The sequence below is a fragment of the Choloepus didactylus genome, chromosome 5 (genome assembly GCF_015220235.1).
Source record: "Choloepus didactylus isolate mChoDid1 chromosome 5, mChoDid1.pri, whole genome shotgun sequence".
NCBI classification, from domain to species: Eukaryota; Metazoa; Chordata; class Mammalia; order Pilosa; family Megalonychidae; genus Choloepus; species Choloepus didactylus.
Window position 1 is genome coordinate 148,179,626 of NC_051311.1, and position 25,483 is coordinate 148,205,108.

Below are 25,483 nucleotides of genomic sequence, written 5' to 3' on the forward strand. Positions count from 1 at the left end.
TTTTGGCTCTTATGTTTGGGTCCTTGATCCATTTAGGGTTAATTTTTATATGTGATGTGAGGTAGGAGCCAAACTTCATTCTTTTGCAAGTGAATATCCAGTTTTCCCAGTACCTTTTGTTAAAAGAGACCCTTCTTTCTCTGATTAATTCCAAAAAGTTATATAGAAATGTTTGGACTTATTCAGTAGTAAACTGTTATAGGTTCTGGAGCAGAGTAGAAACAATGGTTTTGAGAACTTCCAGAACAGTCAGTTATTTCCAGTCTGTCTGTATCTCATGACCTACCTGAAAGCTCCAGTTGAATGTCTAATAAAAATTTCAAAGTTAACATACTACTTCCTGTCCCTAATGTATACAGTACACACATAAACACACATCTACACCTGCTTTCCCTCTTCCTCATCTCAGTAAACAACACCCAGATGCTCAAACCAAAACTAAAGTCTCATCCTTGATTGATTTGTTTGTTTTGTGTTTTTCACGCTCCATATCCAGTCTAACATTAAGTCCTGCCAAATCTGTCTCAAAATATATTCAAATTGTCACTTCTCTCCATTTCTACTATTATCACCCTTGACAAAGTCCATTTTATCATTCATCCAAACTACTGTGTCATGTTCCTTCCTGACTGGTTTGCCTCCTTCATCTCTTGCCCTCCTACAGTCCATTCTCCTCATAATAGAGTCGTTTTAAAAACACTAATCAGATGATGTCACTTTCTGGTTAAAAGCTTTCACTGGCTTTCTAAAGCATTTTATTGGAGTAAAATCCAAATGCTTTCCCTGACTTGCAAAGCTCCAGAAGCCTCTCAGACTTTCTCTCCCACCTTCTACTCTTGGCCCACCACAGACCAGCCACACTTGGTTCCTTCCATTCTTAGAATGGAGCAAATTCTTTTCTGCCATGGGGCTTATATACAAGTTCCCTCTATATGAGAGAATTAATCTCCTTTATCATTTATAGATTTTTCTTTCTTATGTAGGTATCAGTTTAAAAATCACCCCAGAGAAGACTTCCATGACTGCCAAACCCAAAGAAGTCATCCCTTATTCTATCACATTGTCCTGCTTCTATTCTGTGTAGCATTTATTTTGTATTTATAATCTCTCTCCCTTTGCTAGAATGTAAGCTCCATGAAAGCAGAGGTACTGTATTGGTTTTTTTTTTAATGTATTTCTTATGTTTAGAACAGTGCCTGGCACTTGATAGGTATGCAATAAATATTTGTTGCATGGATAAAGTTAATTCTGGCAGGGGTATGCAGGTTGTATTAAAATAGGGACAGATTGCCAGTAAGAACATTAACTCACAAACTGTTGAAGGATTCCTGTGTAAGGCGGTGGGAATGGAAAGGAAGGAGCTAAGCTGAGAGACATTCTAAAGGAAGAAATATCAGAAGACGTAACTGATAGACTGATATTATCATTTCATCATCTCCAGTATCCAAAGATGGCTCTAAGGTTTCCAGTGATGGAACCTAGAAGCTCAGTACCAGTCCTGACAGAAACTATGTGGTTGGGAAGGGATTCTGTATGAGAAGAAGATAATCAGTCTATTTGGGACATCTTAAGCTAGAGGCAAAGGTTTTTAATGGATTTAGGTACAAGTTCGGGCTAGAGATAGATATTTAGATTTGTCTCCTTAAAGGCACCACAGAAACAGGGTCTTTTAAAGATATCACAGGAAACCTTTTTCTACTGGCTATTTACTGAAGAACTGTATTGGCAGTTATGATTCCTGTCGTCTCTGCCAGGAGGAGGAAGTCTCTGTGTGGAACTGAACCTCTCTTTACTGTAAGCCAGTTAAAATAATCATTCTTTTCACATACTGAGTATTGGTACCATTGTGGATAATAGTGTAGAGAGACACAGAATGAAACTAGATAATTGAATGTCTTGTAGTAATTATTCCAGGATTTCAGTTCTGTTCATTTGTAAAGGTATGTAGCCAATCAGCCTCTGCCTACTTTAGAACATAGTAGTAATCTACATTAATAACACAGAAACCTATGTCCCCTTAAGATATTTTAAGGTACAGAATAGGGCTTATGATATTCTTTCATTTGCATAAAAATTAAAAATACAGGAAAAGGTGTCTTAACCAAGAGCACCCTTTCCTTGTAGTGATGTTTATTCTAAGACCAGTTAGTGAAACTTGCAAAAGTGTTCTTTATTCTTTTTCTTCTTTTTCTTTTTGTCTGGGTTTCTGAATTGCCCTTCATTTTGTCCTTTTTCAGACCATCTGCATTTGTCTGCCAGGACCGCACTCCAAATTGGAAACTTGAATTTGCTGTTGCACCTCATATTCCTTCTGATCAGGCTAATCCATGAGCCCTAAAAGTTGTAGTGTGCCTTCTCGGGCACTGCATTAGGTGCCTGACATATGTCCCCTTACTTGATTTAAAAAAAAAACAAATACAATTCTCTATAGTTTCATTCTAGAATTTTGAACTTTTTCATTTAAAATTCGTTTTGATAGGATGAATGGGAGAGGACAGAAAGTTTATCATTTTAGGTTTGATTTTCATCATTTACTATTACTTTATCTCATACTATTGGAGGTCTATTCTGTCCCTTATTTTATCTATTCAAGGTTAAAAAAAAAAAAGTTGAATCCAGAATCTTAAAATGCCAGGAAGAAATAAAGAATTTATATAGCTCTGTTAAAAGTGCACATTTGTAAGACTGAAGACTTTATCTTAAAATAGAAAAAAAGCCTTCTTATTAATCATTTTAATTTGCTAAAATATAAAGCACAAGAAAGGCATTGTTTTTAATAATACATTTATATTTGTTGAATGGATGAGTTCAGAATTCAAGAAGTGTTATTCGATGCATTTCTGTTAACAACTGTGAGGGCTCTCTTCCATATTTTAGCATTTCTGGTTCTGAGAAGAAAGACAGAAAGCATATATGAAAACTTTTATTGTTCTTTTGCATTATTTTTTTATTTTCACACATAAATCTCTCCTCAGTTTTACTTCTTCCTCTCCCTTGCAGGTGAATGGAGGCATTGAGAACACATTAGAGAAGGAGGTGGTACAATATGACTACTACTCTTCTTATTTTGATATATTTGTAAGTATTTTCTGTTTTACGTATCTTTTCAGACATGATGAAACAAAAGTCAAATTTCCTTTCAATAGGACTCAAATTCTATGTCATTCCTTTTTTCTCCCTTGAATACTATGTTTCCTTCTCCCTTAGTTATGGGCTCTTTCAGTTCTCCCTCTTTCTTGCTAAGAAATTGTCGCATCATCTCAAAGAAATTACGATTAATGAGAGAGAAAGGAGGACAGCAGAAGGAGCCATTTCCTTAGAGGAGACCCTTTATCCTTTCAAATGGCTGAAATAGAGAACCCATTGATACACGCTAATAACTCAAAGGGAAATTCACCTCTTTATATAATAGACACAATTTATATAATAAGCACAATGAAAATGACATTCCTTTTGTGTCTTGAAATAGATATCTGGGTGTATTTTAAATAGTAATTCAGTGTTTTATTCTGCTGTAATAGTTTTTGAAAAAAGTTATGTATGGATAATCTTGGGCAGCATTAGTCAATTGTAGAATTACATCAATGCAATTACCTGTAGATGAGGCATTCATTTTATTCAAATGAGTGTATGCGGTATCTTTCTGTGACACACTGTGACTTTGATTGCATATGATATATCTCTGGTTTTTCTTTATAGTTGATAGAACAAGTCAGATTCTTACTTTCTCTAAATATAGCATAGGCAATTAAATTCACAGTGTATTTCTCCCCAGTTCATTTGGACACTTTTATTCATTGTCACTAGAAGCATACACAGTGCTTAAGGGCAGGGGCACCTTAAAGTCAGACAGATCTGGGTTTGATTCCTGTCATTATCATTTGCTAGATGTAATTCTTTGAATACATTGGGTCTAAACTTCAGTTTTCTCATATGTAAAATGAGGTAATGATAGTTCTGAAAAGTAATTGAAAGAATGCATGGAAAGCACTTGACTTCGTGGTAGGTATATCATAGAAGGTCGGTAAATGTTAGCTGCAGTCACTGCCATGATCATCATTACTTTTGGTAGAGAATTTTAGTGATTATATTGTCTAGTGGTTTTCAGACTCCTCAGAAGACTCTTGTTTTGTTTTTGAAGGGGCCTGCAAAAGTCTGGGGGGTGGAGTTCCCAGTAAATAGAGATTAGCATTCCTTACCTCACTCCCTGCCTCTGCAACCTGAGTAGTTCCATTTTTATCTGTATAGTATGTTAGGCTTTTCCATAGAATTGTGTTGAAAAAGTGATTGGCTTCTATAGAATATTTGAAAAAGCACTGATACAATTTAATCCCCTCATTTTTCCAAATGAAGGAATGGAGTTTCATAGCTCAGTGTCTTGACCCACCCCGGGTCATCTAATTTAGTGGCAGAGCAGGTTGAGATCTCATATCTCTTATTTCTTTCTTCTGAAATGGTTGACATATAATAACAAATTTGGTTTCTCTTTTTTCTCTGTATCCCTTGCTGAATTTATAAAATGGCCCAAGCCAGGAATTTTCAGGAAGCTAGTTTAAGCCACCAAACAGATCTCTCTCTAAGCGCTGACTGGCTTTCTGTGCTCAAGGAGTTAATGGTCCTGGTCCGGTAGGTGGGACCCATTAGCTCGGATAGGAAGGATTGTCATGTCTGGCCTAGGGAATGGGCACAGCCTCTTGGCAACCATCTGACTTGGGCAGCTTAGAGATAAGAGGTTTAAAGAGTCATCCTTCTGCCAAGTTCAGAAAGCAGAGATAGACTTGAATGACTGAAGAAACAAAACAGTGGTCTGATCGTTGGAAAACAATCTAATGAAAGCGGAAAATTAAAATCAAATATAACCTGAGAACTTCATTTATGTGAAAGGATCTAAGTGAGGTATTTTGGTTAGTGGCACTGAAGAAGTTGTCAGCATTTAGCCTTTCAGCAGATTTGATCAGTGGGGAACTTTTGACAGACCCCTACTCTGAGGAACTACTCACGAGTCACCTGACTTCTCCCTTCCCAGGTAGGCATGTTTTCCAGCTAATAGTGGTAGAATTTTATTCTATGTTTGTTCCTTTAGTGGATAAGAGTTAGTAAACATCGGTGACATAATGTTTAAGAGCCTGTTCTTGGATCCACACTGCCCGGGTTCAAATCCCGGCTTGCTTGCTAAGGAGCTGTCGGGCCTTGGGTAATTTTCCTAACCTTTCTACTTTAGTTTCCCCATATCTGTACTGGGATTAATGATAGTAGTTGACTGATGGGGTTGTTAGGGTAGAGGATTACGTGGGATTGTGATACATAGCCGAGGACTTCACAACAGTCCCTAACCCATAGTAAAGTGATATTGGCTACTGGATAGGCAGACTTCTCACCAAGACCCCAGTAACCCAGAGCCTTATGGTGGGTTTTACTGACAACCTAGTGTTTTCCAAAAGCAAGTGTTTATGTTTGGAATGGAAAAGTCAGCTTTCAGAATATTTTCTCTTAGCTTAAAAGGATATCTGCAAAATATGTGGACTCATATAGAAAGGAAAACTAAACAGGCAATTGTTCTTTTTTGATAATGAGAAGTGAATTTGAAAGCTGTATTAAATTCAATTAAGTACAATTAAATATTTTTTTGCTTAGAACAAGTACAATTAAATTCTAGAGCCAGAGGTTCTGTGGGAGTCCTCATCTGAACCAGAACAATGAATACAATATGTTGAGATTTTCATAAACCTAGATTATTTCATTTTTTTGTATATATTTTAAATAACCTCTCCTTCTTTTATAGCTTTTGGCAGTTTTTCGATTTAAAGTATTAATACTTGCGTATGCTGTGTGCAGACTGCGCCATTGGTGGGCAATAGCGGTGAGTTTGCCCTGGGTGAGTGAGTGACCTCCTACCCCAGTGCTGGTGGCCAGGCCTGCTCACCGAAAGTCTGATCTGGGAGGAGATACTTTTGAATCTGGGCTGGATTCCATTAGCTTTTCCTGAGTCCCCTTCTTCCACACTCGAGTGGGTTTCACATTCTAGGGCTTCTTTCCGATGTTAATGAGTAACTAGTTTTGTTTCTAATGGTCACTGAACCACATGAGAATCTAGAGACCCAAGAGTGATTATTGACCAAACACCAAACCACCCTTGACTTCATTTTGCAGTTAAGAGATGAGATCAGTACCTTTGTCACAAAGATATTTGGAAAATTTCTTGTTTTGTTAAAACTGTTTGGTGAATTTTCATGACTTGCATTCTGTTTATTTTGGCAATGCCTTTCCTTCTGTTTTATTTCTCCTGGCTCCACCCTTAAAGGATAATGCTCCCATATTCCTTTTTTATTGTTGTCTTCAAGCTCCTTGAGGGCAGTGACTTTTTTTACTCATCTCTACTTTCTTGCATCTAGTACGGAGCTTGGCACATGCTATTTGCCCTCGATAAGTATTTATTGATTGAAAGAATTATAAGCAATTGTGCCTGAATTATTTTGTCATTTCCATACACATCTGAAGTCTCAGCTTTTTGAGATTAGTAAGACAGGTTGGAAATGTTAAGTTCATCAGACTTGAGAGAATTGCTCAGGAATAACTTCAAGTCCACTAATTAGAGCATGAGACCTCAGTGTGTGGGCCACGCTCAGGATTGTCCAGCTGGGGATGGGAGTCGAGCTGCTCTGCTAAGATAGATCCTACTGGGTATGCCTGGGCCATCTCTTCTGAGCATTCCAAGAATCCTAGGGCTGAAATGAGACTGCTCACATGAAGCTCACATTTCTTGGTTGTAGGCGGACAATTTTGGCCAGGCTTTGACTTCCTTTTCTGGATACACTTCGCTGATACCACAGTAGCTGTGATGATGTGCCTTCCAAATTTTCTAAAACTGTCCCCGTTGGAACATTCTGTTCAGAGTCTCCATAATGTATTTTTCAGACCATCTGAGCTAGTATTTCAGAAAGGTGGTTGAGATAGAGATGCCTGATGAGAATTGGAAGAAAGTTTCTTGAATATTTACTTTCAAATTATTAAAGAGACAGGCCAGATTTAGTAACTCCATTTTATTGTTTTTGATTGTTGTTTTCAAAAGCACTTTGTAGAGAGGGTGCAGACAGCTGGAAGGAGGAGAAGCCATCTGGTACCTAAAGAGCGCTCAATGTCAGTCTGTAAAGTTAATTAGTATCAGCATGTAAAATGCCTTTTCTCCCAAGCATCTCACTCTGGCTGGTGCTTTTATTTTGATAACAAGTGCTGCAACTTTCTTAGTACTTACTGAACCTGATACCTGGTGCTCTCTGACCTCCATCTGTCAATCAAGGCTAATAGTCACTTTGGTCATGTTTCATTTCACCATGTCAAAAATATTAGAAGATGGAGTGACAAGGTCCAGGTACTTTGGGATTGTCTCTAGGCTTCATAACCCCTCAGGAGTATGCCCTGCCTACATATTTCACTATTCCTTTTAAGTGATGGTAGTGTCTTTGGATGTTTCCCCTTCTTATGGACAAAACTTAGCTTTCTAACATGCTAGCCTGCTAAAAAGTGGGAGAAGGGAAACTGCAAGCAGCCAGAGAGGGATTCATTTCCACATAGGGGCCACTTTATCTCCAGTCTGGGTTTGAGGGAATAGAGAGAGAATTAGGTTGAAAGGAGCCAGGCTTAGCTTTTTCAGGCATTCGCTTGCTCCTGGCTCCGATGGGTGACAGCTCTCTTGTGTGAGGGAGGTGCCTTCACAGTATGAAATGTCTAATTCAAATAGTGCTGGATTATGTGTCTTTCAGTTGACTACAGCAGTGACCAGTGCCTTTTTATTAGCGAAAGTGATCCTCTCAAAGGTATGGCCTACCACTTTCTCAGTTTGGTTACCGTCGGTAATGACAAAGCCTCGTTTTCCAGTGTGAACTCATGGTGACTGCATTTTCCTCTCCGGTCACATCTGTTCTTCCAGCTTTTCTCTCAAGGGGCTTTTGGCTATGTGCTGCCCATCATTTCATTCATCCTTGCCTGGATTGAGACCTGGTTCCTGGATTTCAAAGTGTTACCTCAAGAAGCAGAGGAAGAAAACAGTAAGTTTCTCTCAAAATTAACCTCCTGAGACTGGCTGGGTACCAAGCTGGAAGAAAGTGAAATGGATGTCTTGAGTTGAATGAGCTGCAGGTGGATGGAGTTAGGCAGGTCACAGCATCTCCATTTTTTAGTGGCTACACAGAAATCAAGAACAGGATTGATTAAAAGGATAGTAACAGAATGTGACTCCTCTCTCCTGCCATTGAGCCAGACTTCCTCTGGAAGAAAGTGTGAACAGTCGTGGGGAAAAAACAAAAAGAGCTAATACTGCTTCTTCCTCAGATTGGTTGACCTTTTCTTCCTATTAATAATAGTCATAGGGCACTAAACATCGCATGTGTATAAACAAAACTGTGTTGTTTAGGGGTAGAAAAAATTAAATCAGTTTTGAGTGAGCTCTGGCAGCAATTCCAAATGACAGTCAGCAATTCTTCAGTCTCACCTTGCTCTCCAGATAGCAGGGGGTGGCTTTGAATGGGCCATAATTAGAAAAGCATTGAGTGCCTAGAGCTGGGATTACTGGCAGGATAATGAGGAAGATGGAGTCCAGAGGAGGAAGATAGCAAGCCAGAGCAATGCTTAGCCGTCTCCCGCTTTCACCATTCCTCTGAGTAGCTGAGGGCTAGCTTGCACTGTGCAATCAGGAGTCCTGCCAAAGCCGTTATTTCACTGAGTGATGTGGGCTTCACAGGATATTAACAAGGAAGGCAACATGATTCACTGAGTTTACGATTAATTAACTGGGCTGGGATTCTTCTCCACGTGGTGTCATGAGTAGAAACCCTCATGACCCTTCTGCTGCTCCCAGGGACTGCAAAGCCAAAAGCTCAAATCCAAGACCCATGCATTTTCAGGATGTACCATTTTTAAGCCTGTGTCCATCATGTGTCTCTTTTTGCTTTCCCTAATAGGAAAGAAATCATGTATCTTGTATCCTGCAAATCTTGTATAAGCATAATTATAATACCTTCAAGAAACATAAGGAAGAAAAAATATCCTTGTAATTGCTTTTGTTTCATCTACAGAGAAGAAACCAATATAATGAGAATTATAATTCAAGAGTAGGTTTTAAAAATCATGCTAGTCAGACCAAGATGTGTCTTTTATCCTGTGTCCCCTGTTCCCTTCTGACAGTGTACTGTGAAGGGACAAATAAAGCTAACAGAAGTAGCTTTTTAAAATATATATATGTAAACATCAAATTGAACTCCATCAAAAACATATCAGGTGTTACTATTATTAAGGCTGGAATGAGTACATGATTAAACCTAATTCAAAGTAACCAATACAGCAGATCACACAATTAATGAAAATCTAATCAGCAGCATTTACTTGCTTGTCAGGAGCATGTATTATATATACTGTACACACCTGGCCTCTGCTGTTTGGCCTGGTGCTTCCTCTGACTCTTATCTTAATACTCAGTCTTCAGCCCATACAACTCAGCCCCTTTCTGTTCTCTTCATTTTAAAAGTATACTTCTGACAGGACTTTTTATGATATAATATTTCTTCATCATCTTAATTACTTTTTATATATTTATAAAAGGCCATCTGTTATGCTTTACAGCTGACATTTTTCTAGCCAAATGCAGACTGTAGACTGTGAGCTGACTGAATTTTGTTGTTGTTTGGTTTTTTGGTTTTGCTTTCATTGTTGTTGATTTTATAGAGAGGTAAGTATCCCTAAGGGAAAGATGCTCATGGTAACATGAGGCAATTTTTTAACCAGTTGGTATCTCTATGTACAATACTAGTTCATGGTTTGTTAATGAAACTTTTTCCCTTAGAATGGTTGAAAGATTTTCAGAGTGCACAGAGTTTTGTAATGTAATAATAACACCAGTTTACTGTTTTTAATCTTGCATAATTGGTGACATCATTCCCAGCATCTGAATGTCTTCTCTTCTAGGACTCCGGATAGTTCAGAATGCTTCGGAGAGGGCAGCACTTATACCTGGTGGTCTTTCTGATGGTCAGTTTTATTCTCCTCCTGAATCTGAAGCAGGTAAAAAACTTGATTATCGTTTGCATTTTTGCTCATCATCAGAAAGCTCAGCCCTCCCCGCCTTCCTCCCTGTCTCTCTGCCCTTCTCTTTCTTTCTCAGTACACTTAGCAAACATTTAACTCACCAGGTACTGAGGATATGAAAATAGGTAAGATGTGGCCTTGATGTGAGACCAGTGATGAGACACAGAGATGTTGGCAGGTGAGTGCAGTAAAAGGGCCTCGGCATTGTGGTTTGTGATCTGCATCATAGAAGACAGGCTGCCAGGGGAGGGGTCTCAATGCCCCCTTCAGTCCCTGTCATCTCCTTACACTCACCTTTGGCCAGGAACCGCTGTGTCTGAGAATCCAGAACCTCACTGCAACTCCACCTTTTCCTGATGACTCATATCCTGTCACTTACCAACCCATTTTGATTCTCCCTCTTCTATTTCTGCCTCTTTTATTACATTCAAATTATTTCACTTCCTCTCAGCTCCAATCTTAGTTCAGCAATTCTCACTTCCATTTCTGCAACAACCTCCTCCCTCTCTGTCTCCTGTCTTGCCTTCCCCGAACCAGCCACCAGAGCTCTCTGTTAAAAATAATAATCACTAACACTTTTAGTATGTGCCAGGCACTGTTCTCAGGGCTTGACTAATGTTGGCTCATTTATTCCTCATAATCACTCCATGATATAAAAGTGTTGTTATCCTGATTTCAGAGGTGCGCAAACTGAGGCACAGAGAGGGGAAGTAATCTGCCCAACATGTGACAAATAAGTAATGGAGTGAGGATTTGAACCCATGCATGTAACTACTATGCCATCCAGCCTTTACCTAATTATGAAAATGCAAAATCGATGGTGTCATTTCTTTGTTCAAAAGCCTTCAGTGGTATAAAGATCAACAAAGTCATAGATCCTTAGCCTAGGAGAGTATACCTCTGTGTCCCACCCTTAGTCGTCTAGCCTCTCCCCTTGTTACTCCCTTCTTGTGTTATGTTCTTAACTGTTCTGAAAATGCTGTGTCTAAAGCCATCCAGCCATTGTGCCTCTTGCTTTTCCTATTCTGAGTTCTACCCACTCTGCAGCCCTAGTCTCCACTCACAATTCAAGAGGCTTCCACCTATCCATCCCCACCAGCCCCCTTATTCCTGGCATGTTTCTTAGGACCTCTTCTGCAACTCTTGATCCTGTGTCATCTACGCTGTCCTCAGCAGCGACGTGGGCTGTTTCTACCACTGGGATGGAAATTTGAGTTAGAGACTATGTTATTTTATTCCCTGCCTTAAGCATAGTAACAATTTTAAACATGCCCCCACACACCCCCACACATACCTTCACACCTTCACACACACCCACACACAATGTGATGAAACAGATTCCAAGCAGAAAGAGCCATATGAGTGATCAAAGGAACAGCAGTGTGGACTCAGCATGTTCAGGGAACACTAATAACTTGATATTCTGGACTATTTGTGTGTTGGATCTAAAAATAGTATTAAACACCAAAACAGAGAGCCAGATGAAATACAGATATGAGTTAGCATAAAATATATTTTTAAACCAACAGAAATTAGAATTATTAAACTTGTCATTACCTCATTTTAAGGATTATTTCATTCAGTATGTCATAGGACTTGTAATTTAACTCATTACAGTTCAGTTTTTGTTTTACCTCTTCTTTTTCTAAGACTAATAGAGCTTCTCATTACTAATGTATTTTTTTAATTAGAAGTTCCGAACAGCAGGATGATAATAATAAAGTAGGGAATTTATTAAGCAAGCATTCTTATTGATAGTGCATCAAGCTTTTCTGTTTCTGTATCCATTGCCTTCTTGCCTGTGGCTTATACCACCATCTAGTGGTAGCCAGAAATACTACTATTTTATTGGATCATGAAGCTAATAGAGAACAAAACACTTTTACAGTGGTCTGCTGGATAGCTGCTTTGTTTAAGAAAAAAAATGCAGATTAGTGCCCAGCAGAGAAGGAGTGTTCAACATGCCTTACTTTATTGTAGTATATTTGCATTGTCTGAATGTTCAATTGAGGAAATAATTAAAATTGAAAATAAATATTTAAATTAATATACCTAGAGAAAGAAGGCTGTACTCTCATCAGGCCAGTGGCTAAAATTAACTGAGTCTTTCATAGTTGAAGTTATCAGTTTCCCTTGCCCTGATACAGCACTGGTTGACCTGCTCACAGATGTGAGGTGAGGGTGTTACCAAACAAAAGCAATGGGTTTTCTGCCTGATAGGCATAACAGCCAATCCATGACCCCATGATTTCAAAGAGAGAAAGGGTTTATTGCTAGTCACGAAACTGGAGATCAGATGGCCTATAGGCCGAAAAATCTGTCTCCCCATGTCTAAGGAGTTCACGGTTTTTATGGATTCAAACAAGGGCAGATGGAGTTGTTAGCAGTTCAATAACAAGTATAAGCAGAAACAATTTACAAATGTAAAGGAGTGGAGCTGTGCTAAAACTAAGCTAAGCATTAGGAGACTATGTAATGGGTTATGTCCTTCTGCTTGAATTGGGTTTAGTTTGCTCTATATAGGGTAGAAGCTTACATGAGAGATTGGAGACCACCTTTTCTGATAAAAGCATTTAAAGTTGTACATTTTGCTCTAGGCATTGTCAGTGGTTGGTTCTGAGGTGACTGAAGTTCCTCCATTAACATTAGGGGATTGTCTTTGTGATTGTAAGATTCTAAAGTTAAAAGAAACAAACAGATAAAGGGGGTACAAGTGACAAGGTTTTTACAATCACAAGAGCACAAGATAAAGACTATACAATCATTATCAGAGATCAAGGCAGCTGGATTAGAGTTCAGAGATTTCCTTGTGTCTACCCTAATATACCAGAAAGTAAAAGAGGAATATCTATATAATGATTCAGTAATCATAATCATCCTCTAACTCCTGACTAGTTACAAGGGCAGCAGCTGCCATCCCTTTTCCTTCTTTCTCTCTCTAGCACCTAGCACTGTACTGGGCACACAATAGATTTTAATAACTGTTGCATGAATGAATGAATGAAAAGAAGAGAGGAAGAAATTGGAGGCACCCAAAATAAAAATCTTGCATTTTTCATTGTAAAAGAATGGTTTGAATTTCAGTATCACAGAGATTTGGAAAATTGGCACATTTTGGTAGATGCACCATTAAAGGATACAAAGGCAGTTTGTTTGCAGGTTTGCTTATGGTTCTAACCACATCCTGTTTACTGGTGTATTAAATGCAGAATAATGAGGAAGTGCAATTTTTGCTCAGATGATTGAGTTAAGGTTGTTTTATGTGGTCAGATAGCTTAAATGAGCCAGGTTTGATGCTGAGGAAAGGTTAATTCTTTACCTCCTTAATCGTCCAAAACCTGATTTAAAATGAGGAATGGCTCCATTGCATAATGTAATCTCTTCTGAGCAAGTCTAGATAAAGGCATTCAAATTCTAATTTGATGCCTCAGGAGAGCCCATACATCCTGGTTTGCCTGCAGCAGCCTTGGTTTTTTCCTGTTGCCCCGCATAATTATTATTAGAACCTCTTTTATCTCTCACAAGTGTTCTGGTTTAGAAGATCAGTTATATAGTCAACCTGTTTATGGTCAATAGATTTAAAACTAAATATTTTCACATATTTTAATTAAAATTATGGACAGTATTGAAAAATCATAGCTAGAGATATTGGTAGCATTCACTTTTTAAAAACCAGCTTTATTGAGGTATAATTTGCATTCTATATATTTTCTAGATTCAAGTCCTTTATGAGATAAATGATCTGCAAATGTTTTCTCCCAGTCTGTGGTTTGTTTTTTTTATTTTTTTGTGAAATCTTTTGAAGCACAGCAGTTTTAAATTTTGATGAAGTTCCATTTATCAATTTATTCTTTTATGGATAGTGTTTTTGCGACTATATCTAAGAACTCTGTGGTGTTAACCCACTGTCCTAAAGATTTTCTCCTGCATTTTCTTCTAGAACTTTTTATAGTTTTAGCTCTTTCACTGAAGTTTGTGGTCCATTTTGAATTAATTTTTGTGTAAAGAGGAGGTAATGGAATAAACTCTCTTTTTTTGTTTGTTTTTGGATATCCCTTTGTCCCAGCACCATTTGTTAATTTGTTGAAAAGGTTACTCTTTCCCCATTGAATTAACTTGGCCCAGTTGTCAAACATCATTGTAATGGTTTATTTATGGAGGTTTATTTCTGGAGTCTCAATTCTCTTCCATTTATCTGTATGCTTTCTTTGTACCAGTACCACACTGTCTTGATTACTGTGACTTTATGTAAGTTTAAAAATCAGGTAATAATTGATTGATAGACCGACCCTGCTGTCTCCAGAGTCCTTGGTTTTGTAACAAATAAACTTTTTCATACCCTCGGTGTGTGTGAGTCGTCATCAGTCTTGACATTCAACCAAATGTTAGGTGGGGGTCCTCCCTGCTTTTGAAGGGTGACCATTAACAGTCCTTCAACTTTGTTCTTCTTTATCAAAATTATTTTGGTTATTCTAGGTCTTTAAAATTTCCATATAAATATAGGATGAGGTTTTTAATTTTATGCCAAAAATCCAGCTGCATTGGCTCTATAGGTGATTTGGGAATAACTGCCATCATGACAATCCGGGAACGTGGGCTATCTGTGCATCTATTTAGATTTTCTGTAATTTCTCTCTATGCAGTGTTTTGTAGTTTTCAGTATATGACTTCCTTTTTTCCATTTATTCCTAAATACTTTATTATTTTTGGTGCTGTTGTGAATGGAATTGTTTCCCTCATTTCATTTTGATTGTTCTTTATTAGTATCCAGAAATGCAATTGATATTTTTATGTCAAACTTGTATCCTGTAACCTTGCTAAACTAATTTATTGATTCTTGTTATTGTGGATTCCACTGACTTTTCTACTTACAGGATCATGTCATTTGTGGATAAAGACAGTTTTGTTTTTTCCTTTTCAATCTGCTGGATGTGTTTAGATTTTTTTCTTGTTGCACTGTTCAGAACCTCCAATATAGTGAATGGAAGTGGTGGGAGCAGGCAACTTTGCCCTGTTCTTGGTCTTAGAGGAATAACGTTCAGTCTTTTGACATTAAGTATGATGTTAGCTGTGGATTTTTCATAGATGCCCTTTATCAGGTTGAGGAAGTTCCCTTCTGTTCCTGATGTTTTGAGAGTTTTTATCTTGAGTGGGCAGTATATTTTTCAAATGGTTTTTCTGCATCTGTTGAAGTGATCATGTGGTTTTTGTCGTATTTTCTCTTAACGTGGTGTATTACAGTAGTTGATTTTGGGATGTTAAACCAACCAGTTATTCCTGTGATAAATCCCACTTGGTCATGTTGTATAATCCATTATGTATGTTGCTGGATTTGATTTGTAGCATTTTGTTGAGGATTTTTGCACCTATGCTCATGAGGAATACTGGTCTGTAGCTTTCTGGTTATGTCTTTCTCTGGCTTTGGTATCAAGTTAATGATACCCTGATAACATGTGATATGAAGTGTTCCCTTCTCTATTTTCTGAATGAAGTTGTAAAGGAGTGATGTTATTCTTAAATGTTTGAACAGCAAAGCCGTCTGGGCCAAGCTTTTCTTTGTGGGGAGATTTTTTTAATTTGCAGTTCAATTTCTTTATTTGTTCTGTGTCTATTCAGACTTCTGATTTCTTCTTGAGTCTGTTTTGTTAATTTTTGTTTTTCTAGGAATTTGTCCATTTCCTCTGAGTTGTCTAATTTGTTGGCATAAATTGATAAATTGTTCTTGATTGTTCATAATACTCCTTCATAAACTTTTTAAAATTTCTGTAGGATGGCAGTAATGTGCCCTCTTCCTGCCCCCCCCCCGCCTTGATTTTGGTAATTCATGTCTTCTATCATTTATTTATGGTCATTCTAGCTTGTGGTTTTTCATATTTGCTGTTTTCAAAGAGCTGACTTTTTATGCAATTTTATTGAGATATAATTACATAACATAGTTATTCAAAGTGTATAATCAACTGTTCACAGTATCATCATGTAGTTGTACTTTCGTCACCACAATCAAACTTTGAACATTATCATTACTCCAAAAAATAACATTAAAATAAAAATAAAAAAGAACATCCAAAACATCCCGTTCCCCACCTCCCCCCCATTGTTCATTTACTTTTATTTTAATAACAGTTTGAGATATATTCACACACTCTACAGTCATCCACAGTGTACAATCAGTTATTCACAGCACCATCATACAGTTGTATGTTCCTCACCAGATTCAATTTTTGAACCTTTTCCTTACTCCAAAATAAAAGTAAATGCATAAAAGAACACCTAACTCTTTCCATCCCCTCCATTGCACCCTATTCATCTAATTTTTGTCCCCATTTTTCCACTCATCTGCCCATACACTGGATAAAGGGAGTGCGAGCCACAAGGTTTTCACAGTCACACAGTCACACTATGCAGGCTACATAGTTATACAATCATCTTCAAGAATCAGGGTCACTGGGTTGCAGTTTGACAGCTTCAGGTATTTCTCTCTAGCCATTACAACACACTAAAGCGTAAAAGGTGATATCTATACAGCTCATAAGAATACCCTCCAGAGTGACCTCTGGACTCCATTTGAAATCTGTCAACCACTGGAACCTTACTGTTTCATCTCTCTTCCCCCTTTTGGTCAAGAAGAGCCTCTCAATACCACAGGCTGGGTCCAGGCTCACCTCCAGGAGTCATTTCCCATGTTGCCAGGGGATTCACACCCTTGGGAATCAATGTCCCACGGAGGGGGGAGGGCAGTGAGTTCACCTGCTGAGTGGGCTTAGAGAGAGAGGGGACCACATCTGAGAACAAAGAGGCTCTCTGGGGGGGACTCCCCAGCACAATTATAAGTGGGCTTAGCCTCTCGCTTGCAGCAACTAGCCTCACAGGGGAAAGCCCACAGATCGAGACTCGGCCCACTAAATTGGCAGTCCTCGTTGTTTGTGGGAAAATCAGCAAGAACCCAGTTGGGAAAGTCCAACACTTCTGTATTTCTCCCCACCTCCTCAGGGGGCCCAGCAAATATACTTATACTCTCTGCCCATACCACTCTGGGATTTGTCAGGATTTCACTAAATCCCACTTCCCATTTACTGTTCCCTGCACCTATGGTGTTCAAACAAACTGATCGAACAAGTTAAATTATTTAGTGTGGTACAGAAAATACAGATCCTGCACCAGATAAACATCTCCTCCCTTGGTCTCACACATAAGCTGTAGTTTTAAAACCTAGGCAGTATTGTCCTTTACCCTTGGGCCTAATTTGCCCTAGTCCTAACTATATTCTCTTCGTTCATATCTCTAATTAAAGTTTGAATTCTTTTTCAGCTCTTTCAACAGTTGCCATATGGGGTAATACATTCATAGCTGCCAAATTCTAGCTCCAAGTCTCAGGTGTCACACAGATTCCCAGAGTTCCAGAGACCAACCAGGTTATACACAAGGAGCTCAGCATCTCAGGATTTAGAGATAACCATTACAACTCAGGAATAGATGTGACTGCTATGAGAGCTTACAATCCAGGGACCATTACAATAAGCATTCCCCTGATAAACTGTGCAAAGAGCTGGCTTTTGATTTGACTCACTTTTCCTCTTTTTCTGTTTTCCATTTCAATTATTTCTATTCCAATTTTTATATCCTTTCCTCTGCTTGAATTGGGTTTAGTTTGCTCTTTATACAGTGGAAGCTTACCTGATTGATTTGAGACCTTTTCTGATACAAGCATTTAAAGCTATTTTGCTCTAGGCATTGTTTTAGTGGCATCTCACAAATTTTAATATGTTACGTTTTTGTTTTGATTCATTCCTTGGCTTTACGCAGGTGGACTATGATGTTTCTACATGAGGATCTCTTTGTTATATCCTAATCTGGGTTTGTTCTTCCTATTAGGCTTGGGAAGTTTTAGCCATTATTTCTTCAAACATGTGTCCTGAGTCTTTTTATCTTCTTCTTCTGGGACTCCCATTACTTGTATGCTATATGCTTGATGTTATCTCACATGTCTCCAAGCTCTGTTCAGTTTTTCTTCTATCTTTTTCTCTCTCTTCTTCAGATTGGGTGATTCCTATTGATCTAATTTCAAGCTCATGGATTCCTTCTTCTGTTATCGCAAATATTCTCTTGCGCCCCCTCTAGTGAATATTTTATTTGTTATACTTTCCTATTCCAGAATTTTTTTAAGTTTCTATTCTTTTTTTATAATTTCTGTCTTCTTTTTGAGAATCTCTATTTGTTGATTCATTGCTGTCATACTCTCCTTCGATTCTTTAAGCAAGACTTTCTATAGTTCTTTAAACATATTTATAAAGCTGTTTTGAAATCTTTGCCCGCTAAATATATCTGGAGACACTTGGAGACAATTTGCATTGACTGTTTTGTTATTTTGTGTTATTATTTTTTTCCTGAGAATGGTTATACTTACCTCTATCTTTGCATGCCTTGTGAATTTTTTTGTAGAAAATTGGGCATTTTAGGTAATATAGTAACTCGAGAATCTGACTTTCTTCCAGAACAGTTGTTGCTGTTTGTTTGTTTAGTTACCTGGGCTAAACTGTGAAATCTGTATTCACTGCATTGTGTGGCTGTCGATGTCTCTTCTCAGTTTTTTTGGTTTGTTTTTTTTGTTTGTTTGTTTTAATTCTTGCTTTTATTTTTAATCCTGGCCTCCTAAGTGTCACCCCTGTGTCTATATAGCTTAGTGGTAGCCAATAGTTGGACAGAGGTTGTACTCAAGCACCTTGATTAAGGGTTTCATCTTCTGCAAAATGGATATGTGAATCGGTAGGGTAGCACATTCAGATGTCGGGGCATTTTCAAGTCTTCCCCACCTTTTATTTTTTTGCTGAGTCCCTTCATGTCTTTTCCACACATCCTCACAGCCTTGAACAGGCATATACCTCCTCCAGCCACAACTGCAGCCTCAGACTAGTCGTGCCTCTGGGCCTTTCTACTCGCCTGTCCCAAATTTGTCACCTCACCATCAGTGCATCTGGGTGTGAGCAACACTCCCCACTCCAAATTAAGGGACTCATGGCCTACCCCTTCCTCCAGCAAACCTCCATGCCTGTCAAGCTGGGTCTTGGGAGGATTGGAAGCAGCTCCAGGCAGGAAAAGCACTGTTCCTCTCTTAAGTTTGCGATTTTTGAAGCATAAGCACTTCTCACATAGTTGTGTGCCTTTGGTTATTGCTGAAGTGCTAAAATAGTTTTGTTAATTTTGTCCAGTTTTATAGTTGCTTTTCAGGGAGAGGATTTATTGACCTCCTCATTTGGCCAAAGCCAGAAGTCCTTGCTAACGTTCACTTTTATGTTTTGTAAAGAATGCATGTTGTTATGTTTTAATAGAATTTTTAGCTTTATTTAGGACTCCCCAATAATTTCAAGAAACATCAACTTGTTGTGGTTCAAATGCTGCTGCCTGGCAGGTGGAAAGTGAGCCAGGGAACAGGAAGACAGTATGACCACATTTCAGGCTCCATTCAAAGTGAGAAGGCCGTTAAACCACACCAGCACTTCTGCAGTTTCATAGCAGAAAACCAAAGGCTTCCAACCATTACGCCTTCATCTATTTATTTTACCACAATTTTAGCCTGAATCGTTAACATTTGTGAGGTTAAGATGTGAGACATGATCTCTTCTTGAGATTCTCAGCCATTCTTTGTCCTGTACCAAAAGTGTTCTTGGCTATAATCCAGGCAAATGTTCTCATAAGAAAAGAAAATACATACTTTGTGACGTGTATTATCTAGCAAGAGTGAAGCAACAACTGAGGCAGGCTGCTTTTTTTTTGTATGTGAATAGAGTACATCAATTACATCTAACCCGCTACCTTGGTCTTCTCATAGTTCCTTTTTAAATTTCCCTTCCCTGGTTATGAAAGTTAACACATGCTTTTTATAAAAATGTGGAAAAGAACAAAAATTTTAAATCACCTTTCCTTCAAACTATTCAGTAACATTAGTGTTGACAGTGTTGTATAGTTCTTTACATTTGTGTGGGTATGTGTATGTAATTTCACATAAATGTGGCTACACTGCCTCCATCATTTATACCTTGATTTAAAAAAATTATAATTTAAAAATTGTATGGTTAATTCAAGTTTATTGGAGACATTTTGAAATACAGTCTCCTGAAATAAGTCTCCTGGTTATTTTCTTTCAGACTTCCTGATTTGCACATATATTCAGATATATGTCATTTTAAAATTTTTTTATCAAATATTTTCTATGTACAGTTTTTTCATTCCATATTTGCTTTACTTTATAGCATATGTTTTTCCCATGTTATAAATTATCTATAAATGTCATTTTGAATGGATGCTTGATATTTCATGGAAATATAATTGTTAACTTGTCTTCTATTTTCAGACATTTAGATTTTTTGTAATTTTGGGGGGAGGAAAGCTACATAATGGATAATAAGTATTATTTCCTCAGGATTAAGAACTTAGGAAATCATTGAAGAGTGGATTTCTGGGTCAAATGAATGACTAGCCTATGGGACACGAGCCCCTCACCCAGAATGGCCATTGCATTCGGCACTGGGGGCAGTGCATAGTGGTGACCATCTGGCTTTGCCCTCTCTGCTCTTTCACGCGCCTGGTACAGTGATTTTAAAGTTATGTAGATTAAATTCTTTGTACCAGAGCTCAGAGTTATTCGTATTTAAAAATGTGTGCAATCTTGTCTGCAAAGAGGTGAAGGAGGAAGAGAGATAGTTAATAATTCCTGGTCTACATGAATATTTTATTAAGTACATAGGTGAAATGCATTTGGATGAGTTAGTGGGAGAGAGAATAGATCTTAAATGTTTACTTCTACAAGAAATCAAGTTAAACTTTAAAATAACAGTTTAGTTAACCTAAATCTCTTGAGAAATTAACATGTATCTCTTATTTATAATTTCCTTATATATTGTGATTTTAAAGAAATTGTCTTGCTTTAGTGGAATGAAATACCTTTTCTCCTTTCTCTTCCCCACCATGTAGGATCTGAAGAAGAAGCTGAAGAAAAACAGGGCAATGAGAAACCACTCCTAGAACTATGAGTACTATTTTTGTTAACGTAAGTGTTTAAAAATGAAACCATAACAACAAACTATATCCAACGTAAAACGCAAAGAATATGAGTGTAGGTCTGTAGCTAGATTTATCCTATGTACAATTAATTTATAAGTCATATTTTATTAAAGTAAAATTTCTTAACGTTTTCTGTATAAATATGTGACATATAAAAGATACCCCAGAGCCCCAGTTTTCTAAACAAAAAGGATGTATTCACTTTTGCTTAACCAGAATTTCTGTGATATTATTCTAATTACACATATTAACTTATTTATGTTATGAGGGTATCAACCCCCTGAGATGTAGCTGCTGTTTATGTTTATTTTTCACTTGAGGTGACAGAGGCAAAAGAGAGATTTAGTTGTCCAAGGTCTCATAGGCAACAAGTGGCAGAGCTGGGTCTCCCACCCACCCAGGTCATAGAAGGAAAAAGCAGGTGACGGATTCTGAATCCTGGGGAAGCTGGGATAGAGGCAGAGGTAGCTGAAGTCATGGCAAAGAGCTAACTGGATCCCCCAGGCCTGCATCATCAGCACCCAACACACTTCCATCCTTCCTTGCACAACAGTAGCTTTAGACATAAGGCAGAAATGCGGGCACATGAATAGTTAATCCTCTTCATCCCTTTCTAAAGTGCTTTCAAATAAATTCTTGTGCAGCCATTCACGACCCTTTCCTTACTTCACGTATCTATAACACAGCCCAGCCCATCTGCCACACACAAACTGTGTTATAAAAATTTAACATTTTGCCATTTAACAGAACATTTAGAGTACAGTTCTCTCCTTTCTTTTCCTTTCCATAGTGTGAAAAACCCTCACTGAACGTCATTGGAGATTAAAAAAAAATGGCTGGAGATGGGGTCTCCCCAGTGAAAGTGTGAAATGGTGACATGCATAGCTGACCTTGCTGAACGGCTAATAAGGAATTTATTTATTGTAATACCTCACAGACATTGTACCATATCCACATACATTTAGTAGCCGCCTGTGGCTGGTAAGATAATGTAACGACCTGTTGTATAGTCACTGAGACCAAATCTGAATTGTTAATGAATAGTTGCAGAAAAGTCTTGTCTTGTATTCTTTATCAAAGACTTCTTAATATATTGAAATAACACTTTTTTAGTAAGCAAAGACACTTTTTATTTTGATTCACAAATGGAATTTTTTGGTTTCGTGTCACAGATTTATTTTGTATTTCTTTTTTAACTTCTACATTTCTGTGGTGTTTTTTAACTCAAGCACATGTGCTCTTTGTACAATTTTAAAAGGTTAATAAATCCAACATATCAATGATTATTTTAATTTTCTTGTTTTGCATTGTGCATTTGGCCTAAAGTGTTGGAATTATAGACATTTAAAAGGGGAACGAGGAGGGTTTGTGAATCCATGTAAAATTTTACCATTTTGTATTATTTTTATCATGAAATAATGTCTTTCTATTAGAAGTATGCTTCTGAAATGTTCTGAGTACTCTTATATTGAACCTACACTATGAAATCATTGCAATCATTTTTCCTTTGTGTTTAGCTAATTTGAATTAAAATGAACTAAATTATATTGTGAGCTATTTTTTTTTTCAAACCTGAATATTCACCTTAAGGCTACATAGGAAGGCAGAGGTCTTAGTTTCATTATCATTCTGACATTCAAGAAACACCTGTGTGTAGTCATAAGCGTCTTGGTTTGGTGGAAACTGGCATTTTGTGCAGACCAAATCGAATCCATCTGTGCTTATTCTAGAGTGGTGCAGGTATCAGGCCTGTTGTGAGGAGGGGAAGGAGCAAGGGAAGTCACTAGGTTCTGACCTTGGGACCTCAGGAATTCAGTGGGATTGTCGTGGTCAAACTGGAGGCCCATATACCAGGACCACAGATGATGGCTAACCCAGAATGTCTGCTTAATATTTACTCTCAGAAAGAGCTCTTACCCAGAGAATGCTTGCTAGAATCAGTAGGATGCAGACAACCCTCAGGAAGCCACGACTCAATCAGAAGTTGCTCACTAAGTTCAAACCAAGGGTAAATATATGATTTGAATGTACAATGAGATTGGACTATGAAAACCCAAAGCATGTATCTCAACAAAGAGTTAGCTTCTGCCTGGGACTGGACAGACTGAGTCCTTGGGTCAGAGCATCCACTCTGCTTTCATTAGGTAAGTGTGGGGACATTTGCCTCTTTATGTTCAAATTGCTCAATGGTCCTCTTTTAATTGCCCCATTCATATTTGATGTTAGTGTCTTCATTTAAGCCTTGCGCAGATAGACTGTGAAGTCATTTTGTCCCTACAGAGGAACTATCTATTGTTCTGCTGATTGAGCAAGTGGTGTTCAAAAACTGAGTTGAACTCTGCTTGCATATAACTGTTTCTTGGAGGAAAGAAGCACATCACTGATGCTCACATATATAGACTGTCTATGGTAATAGATTTAAAACATGGGGCTTGTGTCACCCTGTCTACACTGAGGAAATGAAACAAAAAGGCACCAGCATCAGTAAATCAAATGCCACGGAACTTGTAGAATGTTGGGGATTATTTCAGTCCTTCAAGAGGTCCTCTGCTCTTTCTTCACAAAAGTGTCATGAGAGTGGACTTAAGGGACAGTTTCTAAACAGTCCTGGGCATGAGAATGTCAACTCACATAGTAGCTAATTGAGGTAAACATTGCATATAAAAAACACAGAACCCAGCCTCACTACAGAACTAATAATACACATGATGTCAATCTCATATGCTTGTGTAGATGCATATTTTCTTTCCATTAGCTCTGACCTTTTGAAAGTGAGCAAAGTTGGTTGTGGTTTAACTGTTCTTATTTTATATTCTAACACCCTAGCCACCCCATGCACATCCCCAACCAGTGGGGACCAGTTTGATTTGAGCATGTTTCACAAGTCAACCACATTTGGCAGAGCAGGTAAACAAAAGAAGCCTGAGAAAATATAAAACTGTCAGCTGCGCCAACACCGTCCTACCACCCGCTCAGTCTCCTCCACCACACTCTCTCTATACACACTCCTCAGTGAAGGGCAGCCCAGGCTGAGTTGGCAAAGGAAGGGGCAAGAGATCCCATCTAGAACTCCACCAGTGAAATCAGCCTCACAAAGCTTTCAGTGATTTAAAATTTTCCCCTTGTTTTTTCCTACACTTTACCAGTGCAGATAGAGCCACAAATCTCTAAATAGAGGGTCATACATTTGGCCTAACAGGATCTCACAAAGTTCGTGAGAATTAAAAGGTCAATCTAAATTAAATGTACTCTTTCCTATGTCTGGTTGGTCTGAATTTGTTTTCAAATGGGAACCTGTATTTGGTGTCCAAAAGAACTTGTTTCACAGAAACATGGAAGCTAATTGTTAAAAACAAGGGAAAAAAAAAAACTTGCCCCATATTAAATTCGACATTTTATAATTACAATGTAAAACTTTTTATTTTAAAGGGTCAGTTTTCACCCACTGACCCAACCACTGAACCTTTTGTTTTATATTGGTGCCTGTAGATATATACAAACAAGAACACACACAAACACACATGTAAACATATATGTGAAAATGAGGGACATGCTTGTTAGTATTATTACTCAATAGAAAGATGATCAAAGAACATGAACAAATGTTTCACAGGAAAAGAAATATAAGTGTACCTTAAACATATGCAAAGATGCTTATCTTCATTAATAGTAATAGAAACACAAATTAAGATACTGTTTTTCACCTGTCAGATTAGCAAAATCCTGATGTTTGACAGCAGACTCTTAGCACTCACATTATTTTAGAAGTGAAAAATGGTGCTAACTCTATGGAGGGCAAGTTGGCAATACCTATCAAAATTACAGATGCACACAGTCAAATGACATAAAAACACTATTATTTACTTCAGCATTTTTTTTATAAAAGGAAAACATGGGATATAAGCCAAGGGTATCTCATGCAGAATGGATTAAATAAACTATAGTACCTTTGCAGGTGAAATATGCAGTTATATAAAATTCCCTGTATGCAAAGAGAGAATGCTAAGGTATATAAGTGAAAAGAGAAGTACAGAATAATGTATATTGTATACTGTCTTTGTGTAAGGAGGAGGTAAATAAGAATATGTGTATTTATGCACATGGTTTTTATATATGTAAATTAATATTTACATAAAAACTAAGGATATATGAGAAACAAGCAAAAGTGGTGACTAGTAAAAGGTAAGGAGGGAGGGAAGACAGTGGTTAAAGCAGTATTTCTCAATGTGTATTTTATAGTCTTTTGATTTCTGAATTGTGAATTACTATGTAACAGTTTTTAATAGGGCCATGGTATGTGTATTTTTATCAGGAATACTTACTGATTAATTTTCCATTTCTTTAAAAA

At 37.8% G+C, this 25,483-nt stretch overlaps 1 protein-coding gene across 3 annotated transcripts in view; it reads left to right on the forward strand.

Annotated features, from left to right (window-relative positions):
* The window catches only part of STARD3NL (STARD3 N-terminal like), a 68,395-nt gene extending 45,713 nt beyond the window's left edge, over window positions 1–22,682 (forward strand). For 2 of the 3 annotated variants that reach the window (XM_037837107.1, XM_037837106.1), the window contains 7 exons: window positions 3,001–3,078; window positions 5,783–5,860; window positions 7,761–7,814; window positions 7,928–8,045; window positions 9,958–10,053; window positions 21,046–21,121; window positions 21,926–22,682. In XM_037837107.1, the coding sequence (XP_037693035.1) occupies window positions 3,001–3,078; window positions 5,783–5,860; window positions 7,761–7,814; window positions 7,928–8,045; window positions 9,958–10,053; window positions 21,046–21,104 (483 nt within the window). In that variant the 3' untranslated portion in view covers window positions 21,105–21,121; window positions 21,926–22,682. The remainder of the gene's footprint in view (window positions 1–3,000; window positions 3,079–5,782; window positions 5,861–7,760; window positions 7,815–7,927; window positions 8,046–9,957; window positions 10,054–21,045; window positions 21,122–21,925) is intronic. The other variant, XM_037837108.1, reaches the window with a different exon arrangement.
* Window positions 22,683–25,483: the final 2,801 nt, after the last annotated feature.